At 28.2% G+C, this 22,615-nt stretch overlaps 1 protein-coding gene and 1 long non-coding RNA gene across 3 annotated transcripts; both read left to right on the top strand.

Annotated features, from left to right (window-relative positions):
* Window positions 1-419: 419 nt before the first annotated feature.
* Window positions 420-2,475, top strand: LOC126656721 (uncharacterized). Its single transcript, XR_007633281.2, has 2 exons — window positions 420-1,631; window positions 2,265-2,475. It is a non-coding gene; the product is annotated as an uncharacterized LOC126656721 (long non-coding RNA).
* A 14,861-nt stretch (window positions 2,476-17,336) lies between these two features.
* LOC126656663 (transcription factor E2FC) lies at window positions 17,337-21,620 on the top strand. 2 transcript variants are annotated; one of them, XM_050351283.2, is made up of 14 exons: window positions 17,338-17,511; window positions 17,697-17,784; window positions 18,330-18,501; window positions 18,611-18,664; window positions 18,800-18,885; window positions 19,095-19,183; window positions 19,275-19,329; window positions 19,798-19,850; window positions 19,927-19,977; window positions 20,062-20,110; window positions 20,204-20,269; window positions 20,347-20,420; window positions 20,743-20,875; window positions 21,309-21,620. In XM_050351283.2, exons 2-14 carry the CDS (start codon window positions 17,734-17,736, stop codon window positions 21,372-21,374), a joined length of 999 nt encoding a protein of 332 aa, XP_050207240.1. In that variant the 5' UTR covers window positions 17,338-17,511; window positions 17,697-17,733; the 3' UTR covers window positions 21,375-21,620. The 2 variants fall into 2 exon arrangements, with proteins under 2 accessions (XP_050207233.1, XP_050207240.1); XM_050351276.2 differs by having other exon boundaries at window positions 17,337-17,784.
* Window positions 21,621-22,615: the final 995 nt, after the last annotated feature.

Genomic DNA, 22,615 nt, shown 5'->3' with positions numbered 1-22,615 from the left:
GTATGGCCAAGTTATGATGAATATTAGTTGTTACATAATTAATTCATCTAAAAAAATTAAGCCATTGTGAACAAACAAACATACAAATCGATCATATCTTGTGCTTAAATAGTTAAATAGAAATTAGCAATAAATGGTTACACTACAACAAAAATGATATATTGTGACATTGTTATAGTAACATATTTTTGAAACGTCATTTAAAATAATTAAAATATCTTTAAGTAACATTTATACAAATGACACTAAAAATAAATGTCAACTCTAACAATTTTATTATTGTTTGTAACAATTTATACAAATGTTACTTTAAAAAAAATAGGGTAGTTATTTAACCACAAAAATTTAGGGAATATTTTAGAAAATTTTTACGAAAATGTTTTTTTTGTATATAAATTATTTAAAATATTGGCGTTAAACTGAATTTTGTTTCCCACCTGATTCTAACTAGGAACTTCTTTTTGCTAAATTGTTAAACCTAGCATTACCAAAGATTCTCACGTTTTCTCTGCACTAACCTTGGCAGTTTCAAAACCTCCAAATAACACTACTACCACTTAGTGATGGATTTTCGAGAGGAAGAGAGAGATTTTGTCCAGTTCTGCTTTTCGACACTGTCGTGCTGCTCCTATCCCGCAACGCTTCTCCGCTTCTTCCGCTTCTCGGCCTCTGCTGCCGTGCTAGTTTTCTGGTACTCTCGGTCATTTTTTTAGTTTCCATTCATTATTGTGTTCATAAGAATTGTATGGGTAATTTTTACTACTCAATTGTTACTGAAATCAATTTTAAATAGTGTATACTAACGACAAAATAAGTTCATTCATCTGTGTGGTAAGGCTAGAAAGGAAAAACATGCGCTTAAGGGGAGTGTGATGCGATTTAATTTATTAACGTACATTTTGCAGGTATTGGAAAATTTTATTGAAAACAATTCATTATTTTTGCAATTTCCTTTATATTTTTTTATTTTTCTACTGAAGAACCAACTTAATTCCTTGCTAGACTATTTGTAATAATTTTTGTGTTACTTTTTTCAATTAGTAGATTGTTCCTCATATAATAGATGCCATTCAAGTTTGGATATAACGCGTTGCAATGATTCCAATAGATAGATTATCCGGCTTTGTTGATGTTCGTGTCGTTGAATTGGTTGCACTGTATAAAGGTACACATTTAAGAACAATATATTCTTGATGTTGATAATATGATATCTTGTCTAAATTTATGTTTAAGTTATAAGCAAACTATTCTGCTTGCAGGGACATTGATTGCCTTTTATCGAAGCTCGTAAATAGTTACTGTATCGTGTGGCTAAGAAAATTAGCTATATAGCTCCATAAAATGTTATTTAAGTGCTCTGAATTCTATATTATTTTTTGATCACATATATATTAGATATGTTGAACTTCAATAGCCTTCTTGAAACTTGAGGACATTTTGTTGTGGCAATAGATTTCTTCCTTGATCTACTTATGCATGCCGGTAAAATGTTAAGTTCAAGGAAACGTCACGGTGTATTTTCTCCTGAAAGGCAGGCCGGTAAAATGTTAAGTTCAAGGAAACGTCACAGTGTATTTTCTCCTGAAAGGCAGCTAGATTTAGGCAAAACTCTAGGCATGATCCAATGCAGGGTAAGTGCATTCTATATAATGCTAGCAATAATCTTTTGGATTATTCTACTAATTTATTTCTATAGAGTCATATAGAGTAGTTTAATTCTTACTCGCTCTATCTACACATTTTAGTGATAATATTAATAACTATTTACTACTGTTTGGCCAGCATTGATCTTTGATTGCACATCTCCATATCTTTTTTACAGATTTCTACATGTTGGATGCATAAAGCATTATTCGTGGTTCGGACTAACTAAATGTTTGTTTCATTTATAGATTTCAGTCCATAGACTAGTTAGATATATGACATTTACTTGTGCATATTAAATCTCAACTTTGCAGTGAGATATTGGAAACATTTAGAAATATATCTGGTTTCTAAGCTCAAACTATTAAGAATTATATTGTTTAATAAATTGTTGAACATCTTTATATGCTTTGGCTCTTCTTAGTTGCTGAAGATAAAATAATTCTGTAATGTTAACTCGATGTCAGTCTAAAATGAAGCTCATGCATTGTTGTTTTCCGAGATTTTGGCTATGAGATTAGGGTAAAATAATTTTATCTTTAATTGTACGCGTTAATTTATAGTTAGATAACGTTTCCATGCGATATACTTATATTATTTTTATTTTTATTTTATTGCAGGATATATTTACATATGACGAGATTCGTGCATCGATTTTGGCTCCATTGTTCAGTATATGTAATATTAAGGCAAAAACGTTATTTTTATGATTTAGATTCTCTTTAGTTCTTTATTGTAATTATTCTAAATTATATTTACATGACTATTTCGACTTGTTAAATACTAGTATGTATTTGGATTATTGGATCAATTAGTAAATGTATTTTTTTATCTTTGTGTATTTATTATTAATTAATATTGTTATTCCAAAATGACATCTTTGTAGAGTTAAAACAATATATAAAATGTTTCAATAACATTTACTAAATGTCATATTAGTGTATTACAGTAACATGTCATAAATATTGTAATAAGTTTATTCAATAATTAATTAGTAATTATTGTAACATTTTGTAAATATTAGTACACATAGTATTATAGTAATAATTAATAAATGTCACAATAAATTTTATAAAACGTTACTGAAAAAGGCTACAAACATTTGTTACAAATGTCACTTAAACACATAACGACACCGGCAAATGTAACATTTTAGTGATATTTATGAAAAATGTTGGTATAAATTTTAAATGACGTTTTTTTGACATTAAATAACATTTGTTCAATGTCACAATAGACCAATTTTGTTGTAGTGTTAGATAATGGTCTAATAATAATTTGTGGTGATTTGATAATTAAAAGCATCCTAGTAGTCAACAGTGACGGATTCATGGATGAGGGCGTGGCCGGAGGCCGCCTTCCGTACATGAGAGATGTCTAGTTCGAAATTTATACCAAAACTGTTATTTGAGCCGCCTCTTTCTCCATAAATGTGTTTTAGGTTTAGAGTGAGAAATTTTAGAATTTAATAACAAAAAAAGATGAATTTGCTTTTTGATATCCATAAATTTAAATGTAAAAGTAAGCTATATTTGGTAGTTTTGTTGTTAAAATATACTAAAAAGTCTTTTAATTATTTAACATACAACATTGATATGATTCTTAAAATTTAAAATAAAAGAAAAATAAATATATTATTTTTATATAACAATTTTTTTGATTCTTATTATTTATATGTTTTTCATAATAAAAAAAACTAATTATAATAGAGCACATGCACAATAAAAATAATTAATTATGATATGTTATTTTACCTAAAATGAATTAGAAAATAACTTTGACAAAAGAAATTAGAAAATAGCTGAACAATTTTCGTCTCAGATAAATTTTGGCCTTCCATAAATAATTCTTTTGATTCCGTCACTAATAGTTAGTAGTCGAGCTGTAACATAATTTTCACTATATTATAAGTAGTCTTATCATCTATTAGTTGTCCTAATGTAGATTCCATGTGCAACCCAATTTTGTTGTTCTGCTATTAGTTGGATTATCACGTTCCTTGGTAAAGAAATTGCAGAATTAGTTTAATTACACTATACAAGATTCATATTATTGGCCTACCATGCATGAAATTTAGCAGCTATATATAACCATATAAAATACATGCCTACTATGCCTACATAATATTAGATATTATGGAGTAATTGATATTTATCTATACTATATATAAAAACACGGATGGGGGACAGGCAAATTTACTGAATAATCCTTTTCAGTTTACTACTAAATAAAGATTTTATTGTCATTACCTAATTAGTTATTTTATTGATCACTATTATAATTAAAATCCTAATTAGAATAGGTAGTTAAATTATCTCCAATTTAGTTTTTAGTATGTAAAAATTAACTAAATTGTCTCCAAATTAGTAGAAATACATATCTTTTAGTTTGATTAAACTACAAAATTAAAATATTGTATTTGGTCAATATAATATTATTTAAATTTCTATCTTATTATTTTTAAAGATATTATTAATAAAATTAAGTTAATTATTTAATTATGGTTATTATAAAACCAAAAGAAGAACAATTCAGTATGGAAAAAAATATAACCGAATATATTGTATTTATTTTTATCAAAAAATTTACTAATATGTTCATTGACGAGTTACGTTACAAGTCACGTGCATAGCACGTAATGCGAAACTAGTTTCTAAAATGAAAAAGTCATATTCATATTATATTTATATTACAATAACCCAGACATCCAAGTATACACATTTATAAATTATTATTACAAGTCATATCTTATTTTTAGTACTTAGGAGAATAGCATATTAGTTCAGGGACTGAATGTGACAATTATCCTAAACTTAATGAATAAACGTTGAGAGTCGTTAAATCAAAAGACGACGAAGAAGAAGAATCTAGTTCTCGTACTTTAACCATATTTGCTGCGTATTACTGAATTAACTAGTCATAATCCGCGCATTTGCGCGGAACTAATAAATATTTAACTTAAAACAAAAAATGTAAGAGAGTCATAATTTAAAAATTAATAAAAAATCTATTATAATAATTCTAATAATTAAAAGTAATAAATATTTAATATTTATTTCTTGCATCTTATATTTTTATATTGACTTAAATGCAATAAAAATCACCAATTTTCGCATGTTTTTGATATTTAACATAATCTTTTAATTTTGATATATTTAAAATGAACTTTTAAATTTTTTGCAATTAAGATCACATGTGTTCTTTGAAAAATAGTATTATTTACATCTAAAACGGCGCTGTTTTAAGCTAAAACAATGTCGTTTTACATCCAAAATGGTGCCGGTGTCTTTAATTGCAAAATTTTAAAAGTCCATGTACTTTTTTTGCCAAAATTAAAAAATTATGTAAAATACCAAAAACACGCGAAAGTTGGTGATTTTTAGTGCATTTAAGCCTTTTATATTTTTATATTTTTTCTATTTTGGAAGTTGATCTTTTTTTCTTCTGATTTTTTTTGTATATTTGCATTTAGTTCTTCTTAATTTTGTATATCCATGTTAATTAAGAATCAAATTTTATAATAAAGTTTAATGATGTTAAATATTGTGTGCAACGTGAAAATAGATCTTTAAAAAAAATTTGAAGGCTTCATCATTTATTTTCATTTTATTCAATTCAGATAATCACATAAAATATAAAGTAAAACATGATTTACAATTTCTTTTCCATCTATTACAATTATCTAGCAGTAGCATGAATTTCGTTATCTAACATATTTTGTAGAAGAAATAGCAGTGGTGGTAGTAGTAAACACAATCACATTTTATATAAATTTTCTGTTATACACATTGTGTCTAGTCTTTTTTTTAGGAATGTGTCTAGTTGTTTTAAATATGATTTTTTTTTTACTTTTATGTTCCACACGGTTCACAGTTCCATATTATTTAAAATTATCTAATTTGGATTTTGGAAATCTCAACTGATGGAGAACTTTAACTTGTAGCTATTTAATTAAATTCAAAATAATCAAACCCCGATAGGGATTAAGGATTTGAATTTCAAAATATGATATACATCAAGAAGAACAAAAAAGGAGTGTGTCTGTATGGACACTTCAATAATAAAACTTCAAGTTTGGTTTACATGGAAAAAAAAGATCTAAGGGCCTATTTAGTTCAACTGTTTCTTATAGCTGATAGCTGATAGCTGTTGCTGATAGATTTTAGCTATTGGCTGGTAATTGATAGCTGATAGACCATATGTGTTTGGTGAGATTTGATTAGTTGTTGCTGTTTATATATAAAATGACCGTAAAGGGTATACTTTTTTATTTTTATTTATTAATTTATATATATTATATTATATAATATTCAATAAAAATATTAAAAATTATTTTTTTATAAGAAGGAACATTTAGTTTAAATTTATATAAATATTTTTTTTTTGATAAATTTATGATTTATTTTTAAAAATAATTAAGTTATAATTTTGTTAATATAAATAAATAATATTAGATATTTAAAAATGATTAGAGTATTTAAAAATAATTTAAATAACTATATATATATTAAAAAAACAATATATCCTAATAGGGGTAGTTTTGTCTAAATAATTAAAAATATTGAAAAAACTATCAGCTGTTGGCAAAAACTTCCAAAATGGAAATTTTCAAAAAACAGCTGTTGGAGGTTCAAAAAGCTCCAAAAAACTTTTAGAAAATTCTCACCAAACACTTTAGTGGATCTTTTTGAAAAATAAAAGCTAAAAACTCTACTAAAAAGCTGAACCAAACATCCACTAAGAGCAATTTAGATTTACGTATTTCTACTTTAAGAGTCTAATTTTTAAGTTAAAATTCACTAAGCATCTTCGGTAATAAATTTTGATTTCTATTTTTCACTATTTTAATTCACATAAACATGTAACATATCGTTTACTGTCAATCAAAATCATCAGTCCTAGCCACCACTTCCATTGCCACAGCCAATTCAACGCACCAACTTCTACCACTATATTTCACCACAATCAAACTAAAGAGAAACATTACTCAATAGATTTAAAAGTTTAATAACACTAAAAATAATAAATTGCATATAAATAAATAAAAACCATAAAATCAATTAAGTGAAGGAGATAAACAATATGTTCATTATCGTATGAACAGTTTGGATGCTAGAAAATAGATATTGTTAACTCTATCGTGTTAATAATTTCAGCGTGTGAAAAAATGCAGCCACAAGTAATAAGATGGTGAAGGACTTCAATCACAAAGAAACCATAATTGAGAAGAGAATAATATGGACATGTTTCCAACATCAATTCAGGTGACATTTAAAATTACGAATAACAATTGGGGCATGCTTTTGCATTCCTTTCTCTGTTTCTCTGGCTGTTAATTTAACCATATTTTCTAGTAGCACTTCAATTATTTTCTGATTTGTCCATTACTTTTGCGAGAGTAAGAGTTAGTATATGTGTTCCACGGTGATACAATTACCCGATTGAATTATTTTCCAGAGAAAACCGAATTAAACATGCCTAAAAATCATATGGGTGGAAACCGCACCGTAATCAATTGTGCTTGCATAGCAGGGATCATTAACTCCATCCTTATTATTGCAGCCTCTTGCTACTTGCATGCACGATCTACAGGTTGAGAAAATGGCAATTGAATTACAAATTTCAGAACCATGGTTGCGTGAATATCAGTTTTGGGTCTATTCATCGAAAAGCAGTCTTTTATCCTTTCAATGATCCCAGAAATGGGAATTTAGATGACATGAGGTTGTAGTTTTTATGGTTTGTTCAGATTTTGGTAATATTTAAATCAATGCAGGTTCTACCTTCGAGATCTCATCCATGCATGCAGATGAGTTCATTTGGAGGTTACATTCTGAGTGGGACAAGAATATTTAGCAGCTAGTTGCAGCTTTTTGAAATAAGAAATAATCCTTTGATCCTGCAAAGAAAAGCAATGGGACACCTTGTGTACACTAGCTGTTTGGGCTGCCACGTCAGTTCATCATGTAATTCTTTTGGACCCAAATTTTGGGCCATCATTTCATAATTTAAACCTTCTAATCAATTCTGTAGTTCTCAAGATTGGTGTTGCGACTTGCTTGTTGCTTATAGGCTAAGTAGCACGGACATGGAAACGGAAAACGGACACGACACGACACGGACACGGGGAAACGCCGATTTTAAAAAATGAAGGACACGAAACGTGGGGGAAACGCGTAATTATTAAAAATATAGGGGTATTTATATAATTAATAAATTTTCATTTATTTATATATAACTATAGTTATATAATTAATAAATTTTCATTTATTTATATATAACTATAGTTATATAATTACGTATGACGGGATCCGTGCTTGGAATTGGAATTAAAGTTTTAGTCTATGTAATTACTAAGGAAATTGTATAACGACTTATCTGCATCGAGTCGCTGCCGCCGTCTGTTTCTCCAACAAGTAAGTACCTTTAGTTTAATTTGTGAGATTATGTACTGAAAATCTACATTGTAATGAAATAACCTTAAAAAACCGTTTTTATTTTCTGTGAATAAACATAAACCGTTTCCATCCTTTTTGAAATTCAATTTAATGGCCATGAATCAATTTTAAATTGTGTTTGTTCCAATAAAACTCCATAAACTCCATAAACGATTTAACCATTTATACTTTTAAAATCATATGTTCAAGGTCATTATCATAATCACACAAATTTTATCACAAACTACTTTCCCTACAAATTTATTGGATCCTTCCAATAGAACTCCATAAACAATTTAAACTCTGATACTTTTTAAATCATTTGTATTGCACAAGTGAAATCGCAAAAACCATACCGTAAAATTATGTCTTTTAAATGCACTTCTTTATTCAAGTTGGGGATGATGATGACCTTTCATGCGGATGGGTTTCACTAAATTTCCTTTTGTTTTCTTTGGATTTAAATTTCCACGGTTTTTTTGAGTAAATTTTCACATTTAATTAGTTAATAAATAATGTTGAAAATTGAAGGTTTGAAAGAAACTTGAACTCAAAAAATTTATAATTTAGAGAGAGGGTGTATCTTCTTCGCTTTCCTACAATTTACTTGGCAGTAAGATTACTACATATTTAAGAAATTTTGATTCTATCCATTTAAACTTTCCAATCATTTTCCTTTTAATTTCCACTTTTCCATTGCAAATTCGTATTTCCCTTTATAATACTGTCGATTTGTGTTGTTTAGAATTAAATTTTTATTTTTGATCGAAATAATCAATAATCCTTTTCATAAAAGGTATCAAATTTTATATAAAGATAAATTTGGCGTGATTATATATCATTTATTGGCACTTTCTCTTTAAAACATCTTAAATGGTCTACTTTATTTTAAAGAGTATTTTAAAATAATTTAAAAGTAAAAATTATTTAATACTTCTTAAATTTAAATGATTGTAATTTTTACAATTTAAAATAAATAATTAAAAAAGAAATGATAAAAATAATATTTTGTGATTTTTTAGAAACAAATAGAAACTTATTTTAACCGTTTAAACTTGGAGAATTAAATTATTTTTTATTTTTTTCAAAATAAAAAATTCATTGAAATATTAATTTATATTTTATTTTTTAATAAAGAGTATATATAAAGAGTCCACAATAGATGCTTTTAAAGAGTGAAGTTTGGCGTGATTATATATCACAATTAGTGGCGTGATGTTATATCACAACTGTTGGCGTGATTTTATATCACAAATTTTGGCGTGATCTTGTATCACAAATCTTGGCGTGATCTTAACTCACAAATTTTGGCGTTTCTTATTAATATGATATATTTAAGTATTATATTTTATATTTCTTTATAGTTGCTAAAACTTTCGAACTAAAATTTGAACTTTAATTAAAATAACTATTTCGAGTATTTTTGTCTTACAAATATATAGATTACCATGTTTAATCTGTATGGATAATTTAAATTATCTTTCTCAAATGGCATTTTTAATATTGTTAAGATGTTTAAATAAAAATCAATATCTTTATTAATTATAACAGTGGAAATGTTGGTTGATGTCTTATTAATAGAGATAATGATCCGTTTGTAATAATGGAATGTGTTATTAAATAGTTGAACGTAAATTATTGAGATAATAAGATAGGACTAAGTATATGTGCCAATATTAATTGTCTTGCAAATTCTATGCAAATTAGTACATCTATTATTATCTTCTCAAAAAAATAGTACATCTATTATTATTATTTTGTAGTATAATCATGTTAACCGCTAAAAGTAGTTATTATGTTTTTCTAATATAAATTTTTATTTATTAATTTGGCTATAATAAATTTTTTATAGTTACTTTATTGTTAAATTATTTTATCTATTTTTACCATTAGATGAATTTATTTCATCTAATGGTGAGTAATGGATAAAATAAATATATTTTATTAAAATTAATAAAGTAACTATAGAAAATATACACATGTGATGGCAGCATATATATTAAATGGCTAAAATTTGGCGTTCTTTTAAATGTGATTATTGTACTATGGCGTTAGCGATGATGGAAGAGTTGTTACTCACAAGACTATCATCATTTCACAATGCAGAAAATCATTCTCCTAGTGATGACAGAATTGTTTGTAATAATAATTTTATTTACATTGTTAACATATTTGGGTGGCCCACTGGTGGTCGAAAAAGCCCTTTTGGATGACTGCTTTATGCGGTATCATCATTTACATTTAGACTGGCTCACTCAGATTTGTTGAGGAGTCACTTATTTTTGTACATTTGATTATTCTATTAATGAATATTAGCCTTTGGTAAAAAAAAAATTATAAGAAAAATATTTTATGATGAATATTTTTCGGAACTTTCTTACAAATAGCACATTATTAAAGTACTAAAATATGAATCAATTTTATTACTCTACTAATTTTATTTCTTTAGAATAATTAAAATTATTAAAATTATAGTGGTAAATTTCCAGCTGTGCTATTTGGGACAAAATCAAATGGATTTGCAATTTTATATTCGTGATGTATAATTATTTGACAAATAAGTGGATCCAGACTTAAAATATCAAGACATAGCCTCCCTAAACTCAAGATTGTTAAGTCCAAGCCCATAAATATTTATTAGAGTGTACAGGGACTGAATTCAACAACACAAGGCATTATCTTTTTCCATCTTCTTCCTAATTTCACATGCAACCATCTCTGTTCTTATTCGTTTTTTTTTTCAACGACAGTTCTTCTAAAATTAAACACCTTTAACCAATTGAAAAAATCATCATTCATCTAATCAATTAAAATCAGTTTAAAATCAGTTTCAATTATAGCTAGCATACCTTCAAAGGAATGATTTCAAGGACGAGTCGAGCAATAAAGACGATGATTGGCGACGTCCCGGCACGGTGAATTTCAGAAGATAGGAGTATTCAGAGAAGAAATTAATCAAGAAAATTACTTGGAATGTTATTTGTAATACATAAGATGTTTATTTATACAATTCAAAACCATATTTGATTTGGAATAGGAAACTGAAATTAAGAAATTTGGGGTGAATAGGAAACAATCACTATTTTTCATTATTACAAAGTGACCCAGTACGTTCGCGTGTAACAATTTTGTGTTTGGTTGATAGATAGAATGTTATCTTGCAAAAATGTTTGGCAAAAATATTTATATTGTTTTCCTTATTTTCTACGGTTTTACAAAATTGTATTGATTGAAAATGAACAAGGATCACTTTACCCCTCGAACTTGGCACAAAGTATCAAAAACGTCCAAATTAGCAAAATAAGATCACTTTTACCCTGAACTTGTCAAATTGATACAAACCCCCCCCCCCCCCCCCCCCCCCCACTTTCACTTAAGAGAGTGAGATATACTCTCTGGTTTTAGTAGTGGTTTTTTTTCCTAAGTGGTTTTTAGTGGTAAAAAATTTAAAATAATCCTAGTTCTTTTAATATTGTATAAATTAGTTTATAATAATTAAAAAAAAACCATTTAATTTGAAAACCTTACATATCAAAATTATATTAACTAAAAATATAAAAAATCTTTTTGTTTTTTTTACTATTTTTTTTAAATTCTGATGAGCAGCTGCCGGAAATTTCCGGCAGCTGCTCATCTTCAAACGAACCCAGATCTGGGTTCGTGAGAGACGACTGAGTCTCTCATCTGAGACGAACTCAGTTCGTCTCTGAGTTTATTTTTTGGCGGGGATAGCATTTTGGGCGGTTATTGATGGGTTCGAGCGGTGGTTGATGGATTTTTTATGGTGGTTGATGGAGGAAGATAAATAGTGGTGGTGGAGGTAGAAGAAGATGGGTTTTAAATTGATTAGGGTTAAATATTTAATTAGATTAAGTTAATTAGGGTTAATTAGAATTAATTATTTTAAATTTTAAATTTCACTCTCCAATTAAAATGCCACATCAGCATAGGGGTGTTTTTGAAACGGTTTTGTCAAGTTCAGGGTAAAAGTGATACAGTTTTGCTAATTTTGATGTTTTTGATACTTTGTGCCAAGTTCGGGGGATAAAGTGATCCTTTGTTCGATTTAAAATCTATAAAGTCAACAAGAGTTTAAAAGATAACTTGACTCTAATTTTGGTTTTGTGTTGCAACTTGCAACTTGCAGGTTTAAAATTTATTCAGTTTATGCAATTAAAATTGTTTCTTTGAGACTTAACTGATAAAGTAATTGAACTTGTAAAATATTAAGTATAAACTGGATAAATTTTGCGGTTATTTTATATTAAAAAATTACTAGTAGTTATTTTATTTAAAAAATTACTTAAAACTTAATCTTTTAATTATTAGTTTTAATTTTTATTCAAAAAATTAAAGTGTGATTATTAAACTAGAAACTCGTAAATATATAAATGTTTGTTTGACAAAATAATTTTTTTATTAAATTGAAGATGCTCAAAAATAATTTTTTTCTTTTAAAAAATAAAAATAATTTTTATATTAGAATAAAAGTTATGAAAATTCTAATAACAATAAATGTAGGAGTTTTTTAGACAAATACCCCCAAAATACCTAAATAATCTCAAGAGCACTTATTGACTAAAATTAATTGAATTTTACGGTTTGAGCAATATCACTTTGCAAAAATAAACTTTCAATCAATCGAGACTGTAGTTGATTGACATCTGTTGTGCTCTCACTTTGAATTCAACAGTGGAGATTGTTTAGACGGCGGCGGCGGTGGTACTGCTGGTGTCGGATTAGTGTCTTCTTTTAAAATCAGCCGCAAACGGCGAGGAAGAGAAAGAAAACAGTGAGAAATATTGTGGATGGTCGATGAGGATGATGATGGTGAGCTTGAACGGTGTGCGTCTGCTTACGTGGAGTCGGTTGGCGCTTACGACGGAGCTGCTGATGGTTCAGTTGGAAAGGACGGTAGCTCTCTGCTTGTGGATACATACAGTTGGGAAGTCTGATGAATTTTTGATAATTATTTCAGTTTTGGCCTGGGTTTTATTGACTGGATGTTTTCTTCTTTGGCCATTTGGAGGTGAGGTTGATTTTTCAAGAACGACAACATCCCATCCTGCTAAAAATGAGAGCACGTGTGCATGATAATCCTGCTATGCTTCCTCCTACTATTATTGCCTTTGCTTTTTTCTTCTTCTCACTCATTCTGATTTTATTTCTCTATTTTTAGTACTGTATATTTGGTATTTGTGTGATTGTTTCTCTTTAAAATTTATGAGCTTTAATTTTCTTTATGCATTTGAAATATTTTTGTATATATTCTCTTTATGCATTTGATGTCCAAGTTTTTGTTTTCTATTATTGATCAATTTATGCATTAGTGGAGTAATATTGTTTAGTTGTCAGTTGCTTTTAGATTTATTTTTTGTTGTCTTCTGCTCTTTCACCAATTTATGTTTTTGTTAAACATATATGGATTACCAATTTAATCCTTTGAACATAATAATCTTAACCTCAAAAATAAAAATTATAATTTCTGCCAATTTTACTATTACTTTAACATGAATTACTTTTCTTTTATTAAAAAAAACAGATTCACCAATTAGTTTACTATTTTTATTTTTAAATTATAAAATATTAAAATAAATATTACTTAATTTACTAGCAGTATTATATAACAAGTACTAAATTAGTTTTAATTTTATTACTTCTATTTTCCTATTAGTTTTTAATATACGTTTACTAACGGTTGACTATCAGTTTACTTAAAAACAATTTACTATTGTTTATTTTTTTTTAAATTATAAAATATTAAACTTATGATTTATATCGGCTTAATAAATATAAGTTTACCAACGGTTGATTATCAGTTTACTTAAAAATTAATTTACTATTATTTATTTTTAAAAAATATAAAATATTAAACCTATGATTTATATCGGTTTACTAAATACAAGTTTACCAACGGTTGACTATCAGTTTACTTAAAAACAATTTACTATTGTTTATTTTTTTAATTATAAAATATTAAATTTATGGTTTATATCGATTTACTAAATATAAATTTACCAACGGTTGACCATCACTTTACTTAAAAAACAATTTACTATTGTTTATTTTTCAAAACTATAAAATATTAAACTTATGGTTTATATCGGTTTACTAAATATAAGTTTATCAAAAGTTGAATATCAGTTTACTTAAACACAATTTACTATTGGTTATTTTTTAAAAATTATAAAATATTAAACTTATGATTTATATCAGTTTACTAAATATAAGTTCACCAACGGTTGACCATCAGTTTACTTAAAAAATAATTTACTATTGTTTATTTTTTAAAATTATAAAATATTAAACTAATGGTTTATATCGGTTTACTAAATATAAGTTTATCAACGGTTGACTATCAGTTTACTTAAACACAATTTACTATTGTTTATTTTTTAAAAATTAAAAATTATTAAACTTATGGTTTATATCGGTTTACTAAATATAATTTACCAACGGTTGACTATCAGTTTACTTAAAAAGCAATTTACTATTGTTTATTTTTAAAAATTATAAAATATTAAACTTATGTTTTATATTAGTTTACGAAATATAAATTTACCAACAGTTGACTATCGGTTTACTTAAACACAACTTACTATTGTTTATTTTTAAAAATTATAGATTATTAAACTTACAGTTTATATCGGTTTACTAAATATAAGTTTACCAACAGTTGACTATCAGTTTACTTAAAAAACAACTTATTATTGTTTATTTTTTAAAAATTATATATTATCAAACTTACGGTTTTTATTGGTTTACTAAATATAAGTTTACTAACGGTTGACTATCAGTTTACTTAAAAAATAATTTACTATTATTTATTTTTTAAAAATTATAAATTATTAAACTTATGGTTTATATCGGTTTACTAAATACAAATTTACCAACGGTTGACTATCAGTTTACTTAAAAGGCAATTTAATATTGTTTATTTTTTAAAAATTAAAAAAAATATTAAACTTATGGTTCATATCGGTTTACTAAATATAAGTTTACCAACAGTTGACTATCAGTTTACTTAAATACAATTTACTATTGCTTTTAACAATTATAAATTATTAAACTTATGTTTTATATCGGTTTACTAAATATAATTTTACTAACGGTTGACTATCAGTTTACTTAAGAAACAATTTACTGTTGTTTAATATTAAACTTATGGTTTATATTGATTTATTAAATATAAGTTTACCAACAATTGTCTATTAGTTTGATACTCTAATTTGATAATCAAACTCGTTTAAAGACTCAATGAACCAAAAAAACAAAAATTTAGGCATCCAATGGACCAAAAAAAATTAGGGACCTAAAAAAGTCAAATAGAAATTGAGGGAGCTAATGAACCAAAACCGTATAATAGATGCAAACTTATTTTGCTTATTACTATGAACCAATTTTAATGATCAACCGGCAGTTAATAATTGATTAATTAGAAAATAATATTAGGATAAAATAATCACAGGTTGGTTTTACCCAACAAAACAATGATTTATCGATGGAAAGTTCTTAGAATGAGTAAAAATATGGGGATATGCGTGTTCTATTATGGCTCTTTTTGGTGCAAGACTTATTCCATCATACGTCATTCTACTAAGAGTAAATATTAAATAAAGGGTTAAGTGCAAATTCATACACCAACTTTGACCTGATTTGCAATTATAACATAAACTTTGAAACTTGGCAATGTCAGTAACCAACTTTACACTTTTGGCAAATCGATACACCAAACTCAAAAAACACTAACGTGGACATTGTAATAAACCGCCATTTGTTGTTTTATAATTGGTCGGTGTACCAATTTGCCAAGAAATGAAAGTTGGTTATCGACATTGTCAAGTTTAAAAGTTTATGCTGTAATTGCAAATTAGGTCAAAGTTGGTGTATGAATTTGCATTTAACCCTTAAATAAAAGAAGAGAATTCATGATTGAAAATGGGGACTAAGCTATCACGAATTCTAAAACGGTGATCGAATTGAAAAAAATAAAAAAAGTGGTGGATGTAATTATAATTTAAAGTAAAGGTTCGTGAATTTATTTATAATTAAAATCCAAATCATTAAGCAAATGCTAGATCAATTTTGTCAAATTTCACTGTTAGTTAATATTGGTTTTAATATATAGAAGACATATCCATAAGTGATTGTCATCGTCGTCTCATCCAGGTAAATAAACAACAAGACAAAAATCAACAATTCTATATCATAGCAAACTGTCAAATAGACAAATATCCTATATATTTATTTTATTTTATCATGTTTTCTATATTTTAACAAAAAAACTACAACTTCAATTCACTACCAAAATCTAGAACTACAATTTTCATTGAGCTATTTCATCAAACACTTTAGGAGCATTACTACAAAAATTGTCTCCACAAATGAAGAGTTTGATACCAAACAAACATAAAAACATAAATCTTTTTGAAATTAAGACTCAAATTCACAAACAAGAATAGAAAACTGAATAAAAGAACAATTAAATCAAAATAGAAAAAATAAGTGACCTTTATAACTACATTTCCAGAGCAAAGAAGAAATAATTTGTCGAGCAGAAATAATTAAAACAAAATACCTATCTTTTCTACAATTAAGAAGTCATCAACAACCATATATCTTACTTGTCAACTTTAACTCCAATCCAACCAAAATTTTAAACAGAAAAAGAGTAAAACATTACTACTTGGACCAAACAAGTAATCAAAAAACCAAGAAATCAAAATTCCAGAAAACATAAACAATTGAATTCCAAATTTAAAATGAAGCGTCCTCACTGTCGAAGTTGCCACTTTCAGTTCTGATGATGGCGTCATCATCACCGGAATCCCTATTTTCTTCCATTACTTTTTCACTTTATTCAACTAATGCGATGAAAACAACTAAATCACGAATCTTAGGCGGGATGTACAGACAGCAGAGAAAACAATGGTTGACGTGGCCATTTGTTAAATTTGGGTAGAGAAATAGTATCGGCGATAAAAATTAGGATTAAATTCAAGCCAAGATAGTTGAACATCTTTCTGATGTTATGACAGTGAAAATAAAAAATAAAAGTTTAAAGATGAAAGAAAATCAATTGGTTCCGTTTTTTTGCAACAAAATTAGCGGAGTCGTATGTGTGAGATTATTTAGGGCTTGGGTGGTGGTGAGAGTAATTTCCTCTAAATGTAGATTAGGAAACAAAAGCCCAAGCCCAAAGCTCAATCATAGATTCACGAGTGAATGAAACTTAAAGAGGGAATAGATTAGGAAGGGGGGAAACAGAAATAATAATAAAATAAAATGAAGTGAAGCAAAAGGCGGGGCGAGGCAGATTTCGAATCAAATACAACCGCCTGCTTCCCGGCGATTTCGCTCTTCTTCTTCATCAATCTTCTCCCGCCTCCTTGACGTATCTTTTTCACTTCCTTCTTGCAGGAAAAATAAAGTATTCTTAATCCTTATTATTTTCAAAATATTACTATTTAATCCTTTCGCCCGCGTTTTTTCACTTCCTCGCCATTCTTCTTCTTCCTCCTTTTCTTTCGTCGCAGAAATCTTTCAAATTGATCATATTTAAGTTGCTAATTAATAATTATCATTTAAACACGGAATGCCGAATCCAAACAACAGCAACAACAGTCCTTTGCCGTTTAAGATTCCATCCTCTATGCGAGTTCCATCTGATGCTGGTATTCAGTGTCGCTTCATTGATCTCGCTGTATGTTTTATATTTCTCACTTTTTTATTATTTTATTCTATTACTCACTGAATCCGCCATTATTTCTGATCGGCACTTGCTTTTCCTTTTTTTCTTGAAAGTATTGTCTAATTAGTTTTATGCGAGGCAATAATTCTTAATTTCTAGTTTTTGGAAGAGATCAGATGTTGCAATTAGGTCTTATCAGATTTGCCGCTTAACTGCACAGTGTGATTGCAAATCTGGTGAATCGGTGTTTTTGTTTCCCTGGAGATTTATAAGCCCTGTTAGTTTTCAATTTAATTGATAGCTGTTAAATTTATAATAATGGATTCGTCTTTTTAATTAGTGTTTAAGCCTTTAAGGTTTAGGAGCTCGTAAATTCATAGTGCAGTTAGAGGTAACTAGCTTAGAGCAATCAGTTTAACATGCTGTTCGTTAAGCACTTTTTTAAATAATTTTCAATCATATTGTTTTATCTTTGGGATTTATGTGCCTCTCATTAATATGCGACATCCATATTTTTTTTGGTACATTTATGAGAATGTTCAAAATAATCTTTGCAGTTGGAGCAAAGTAATGGAGATGACAATCATGTTGCTACGGCAGCCATCCTCGCAGATGGGGAAATGGTTCCTGATTGTACACTTGATCCTCAGACATCGAGTGGGAGTAAGATTAACCGTAGATCAAAGGTTAAAAAAAATCCTAAATCAGGGACTCAAAAGCCAAATATAGGTAATGTACTTTCTCATTCACTGGCGATATGGCATGTTTTTTGGTTTTTGTAAATTTACCTAGCCTAATGGGTGTACTGTAAATTTATAGTAATTGGTTTTGCTTGCAGAGTTGGTTGATGATCTGAATCCAGCCACTAGTGGTAGACAAGAGAATTCATTAGGTATGTGCAGATAAATTAACTTTTGTATCTATCTGGTCATTCTCATAAGTGTAATAAGCTGACACATTTATAATTTTATTATGTATCTATAGTTTTGGATAGCTAATACTCACGGCAAACACTATGTGTTACCAGGTTTATTAACCAAGAAATTTTTCAATTTGATCCATGATGCTGAGGATGGCGTTCTTAATCTTAACAAAGCTGCAAAACTATTGAAGGTATACAAATTAGCATGCAGGTTTTAGGAGTTCTATGAAGCTCAGTTCTCATTTGTTAGTTGTCCTTTCGCACATCACATATTTTATTGTAAAGTTACATTGACTACGTATACTATAGTATAGGCAGGTGCAGCAGCTAGTCTGTTGTATTGCTAATTTCAGTAGTCAGTATTGACTTTTCTTCATGTTGTGCTACACATTTTTTTCAGGTCAAGAAGAGGAGGATGTATGATATTACAAATGTTTTGGAAGGAATAGATTTAATGGAGAAAACTTCAAAAAACCACATGCGTTGGAAGTAATTATATTTTATCTTTTTATGAGTATATTTTAGTTTGAATTTAATAGTAACAATGGTAATTAATTAACTAGTGGTCCTTATGAGACAGGGGCTATGATGGTTGTGGCTCAAAGGAGTTGGATGATTATGTTACCGGATTGAAGGTATTTATTTGAGTTTGTCATGTATCCGAATGTCTGTTTTGGTGAATGATGGTATAACATAGTGGGTAGATAGTGTTCTTGAATGATGAGGGCCTCTGCATCTCTCAGTCATGCTTTTTGAGCATTTGTGCAAAGTCAGCAGATTCAACTGTGATAATTTATTCCTATGTTCCAAGTCATCAATTTGGCTACTGGTCCCTTGTTTTCAAACTTAGTTTAAACAGTAAGAAAAATCACGGAGGAAATTGCAGATAATATCTGCTAAAACATGGAATATTGTAATGTCTGAAAGCAGAATGTCATGGTTAACTTCTGAGTTTGAACTAGTTCAATAGCTTACATAACCTCCAATCACTAACTTAATTCATCATGTTGTGACATTGAGTGACGTTATATATTTATAATCAATGATACCTTATCTGGATCAATTTTCTTTGAACTAATGATTGACTAAATCTTCAAATACAGTATGAAGTTGAAAGTTTGCATACTGAAGATCAAAGGCTTAATGAATCTATACGGTAAGTTACTTGGTTCAGAAGGTTCATAAAATTTATATGCAATTTTAACTTATTTGATTGATTGTACACTCTTTAGGGAAAAGCAAGAGCTTTTGAGGGCCCTTGAGGAAGATGAAAATAAGAAAAGGTATCCAACGTTCATCCTTGTGCTTTTTGTGAATTTTGAATGCTTTAGTTTCTTTCTTGATAGCTCACATTCCTGGAAATGTAGATATCTTTTCATGACAGAGGAAGATTTCACAAGCCTTCCTTGCTTCCAGGTCTTTATATTTCAGAAATTTATTCAAAGCTGCATGTGTATTTTATCACTCACAAGTTCCTGATACTTACTTTTTATGTTATTATTGCCACAGAATCGAACACTTATTGTAATAAAAGCTCCTCAAGCTAGTTATCTTGAGGTTCCTGATCCTGATGAGGTAGGAAGTGTTTCTGCATGGTTGTTGAGTACGTTCTGAAATGTTTTTTCATCTGACCTACTGTTTTATATAAGCAGGAAGCAACTCCGGCCCCTCAGTATAAAATGACTGTGAGAAGCAACGCCGGCCCAGTTGATTTGTACCTCCTGAGGTATTTATCTACTTGCACACTCACAGCTTGCACTCCTATTAGGTATTCGACTTGTTCCTTAGGTAGCTATGCGAGAGATATTTTGTCTACAAAATTTACATGGGTCTTTATATCCTGGATTTGTATATATCATCGTGCATGATTTTCATTTAGTCTATATTGACATGCATACGCATGTGAACTTGTTTTTTACTTGTGCGTACTGTATTTGATAATACAAGCAGCTCTACTCATTATGTTTGTTTGTAGTAAATACAAACAACTAATGAAGACACAGCTGTTGAACAAGTTCAATGACTAATCCATCTGTTTGGTACTGCAGTCCGCACAGAATGGAAATAGAAGAGCTTTCTTGTAAGCAGAAGCAGCAAAATCTAAGCAATGACCCTGAAGCATGGGAATCACTGTATTCAGAACCATCTGGGGTTCAGAAGATTATTTATTCAGAATGCAATGTAAGTATACTGGAAGCTTCAATTTGGCCGTGGTGATTGTTTCCCCTTTTCTTTTTCTTCTAGGTAGATATGCCAATTACCAACTCACTACTCATACATGCATTTGTCAAGGTTTAGTTGGTCATGGGGGGAAGTGAACTTTGACAGATAGGGGTGTGCGAAAATGAACCAAACCAATAAATTTGGTTGAAATTACAAAAAATCTGTTTCTTGGTTTGGTTTTCGATTTTAACTGTCAAAAAAATTCAATTCAATTTTTGTATAAAGCGGACCAAACAGACCTGTTTGATTCTGTTTCAGTTTGAAATATGTTAAATCTTTGTAAATTCAGTTCTGTTTGGTATTTCAGTTTGGTTCGGCTTAGTTCAATTTGAACCAAATGCACACCCTTATTGACAGGTTTGTTTGTAATCCATTGGCTATCTTGTTGCAGATTGACGATGATTATTGGTTTCAATCAGATCCTGAAGTGAGCGTTACAGATTTGTGGGGTAACTAGCATGTAATAGGATTAAAATGGATATGATCTCTAATTTTTGAGATAGTTGAACCTTCCATACATTTCAAGGACCTGAGTTATACCTAATAATGCTTCTGGGAGAAGGAAACTCAGATAGTTGGTTGTTTAAGGTGTCCAAAATGGTTCTATAACAACCCCTTCTCTGTTAAAACTGTAAATTCCTTAAGCTAAGTGTTCTTTCCTTTTTTTTTTTAATGAGTACACCTATAACTGTTTTTTTCGTCATGGGTAGAGATATTTGCACTCCACCATTTATAAATGCACTCCAATTTTAAAGATAAATGACTTAGTTAACCTTTATTAAAAATTAATTATTTTTCAATATCTCATATATCCTTTTACATGACTTAGTTAACCTTTATTAAAAATTAATTACTCCTTTTACAATTACTATTCTGGAGATTTTTTGCCTAAAAGTTTGTAGGCCAGTATATTCGCAATAAATAATCATAAATAAAAAAATAACAATTATATTTTAATATGAAAAACTTAAATTGAAAATGTTTAAAATTTAATTTTTATTGAGTTATTTAAAACTTTCTTATTATTTAGGTATTTTATAAATATTGTGGTTTATATATAAATTTATATTTTTGGAACTGTTTTTAAAATTTATAATATATTTTTAATTATTTATAAATATGTTATATAAGTTTATAATGTAAATCTATAAGTATTTAACATATTTTTTAATTTTTAATTTTTCAATTTGAAGTTTGCACTCTTACCATCTGGATGCGACAATTTGTTCAAAGAAATATTTTTTCCGTATTTCAATTAACAAGAAATATATTATTATCTTTTATTTTATTTTTACTAATGTCCATAATTTTTTAAAAAAAAACACTCTAAAATAGACGGATAAATAAAAAAATCAAAAATAAGTAGAGTTATTGAAAAGTAAAAATTATTTATATAAAATAATTATACAAAATTAAAGAGTTAAACACAATTAGTGTAAAAACTGTAAAAAGTGAATAATTCCAGAATAATAACAAATGAATGTAAGGGCAACAAAGGCATTTACAAATTAAAAAGATGAGAGTGGAGTCCAATTATCAATTAATGATTTGCAAAAATCTCCACCCTTTGCTCATCATATCTTTAATATTTTAGGAAATGGGACTTCTATTGTTAAACGTTTATCATATATATGTTGAATATATCAGATGTTGTTGACCAAATAATAACTGCTAAAAAAACAAGGCTTAATCATAAAA

This window comes from Mercurialis annua, linkage group LG1-X (assembly GCF_937616625.2).
Source record: "Mercurialis annua linkage group LG1-X, ddMerAnnu1.2, whole genome shotgun sequence".
NCBI classification, from domain to species: Eukaryota; Viridiplantae; Streptophyta; class Magnoliopsida; order Malpighiales; family Euphorbiaceae; genus Mercurialis; species Mercurialis annua.
The sequence above is the reverse complement of the archived record's forward strand: the minus strand, read 5'-3'. Positions and strand labels throughout refer to the sequence as shown.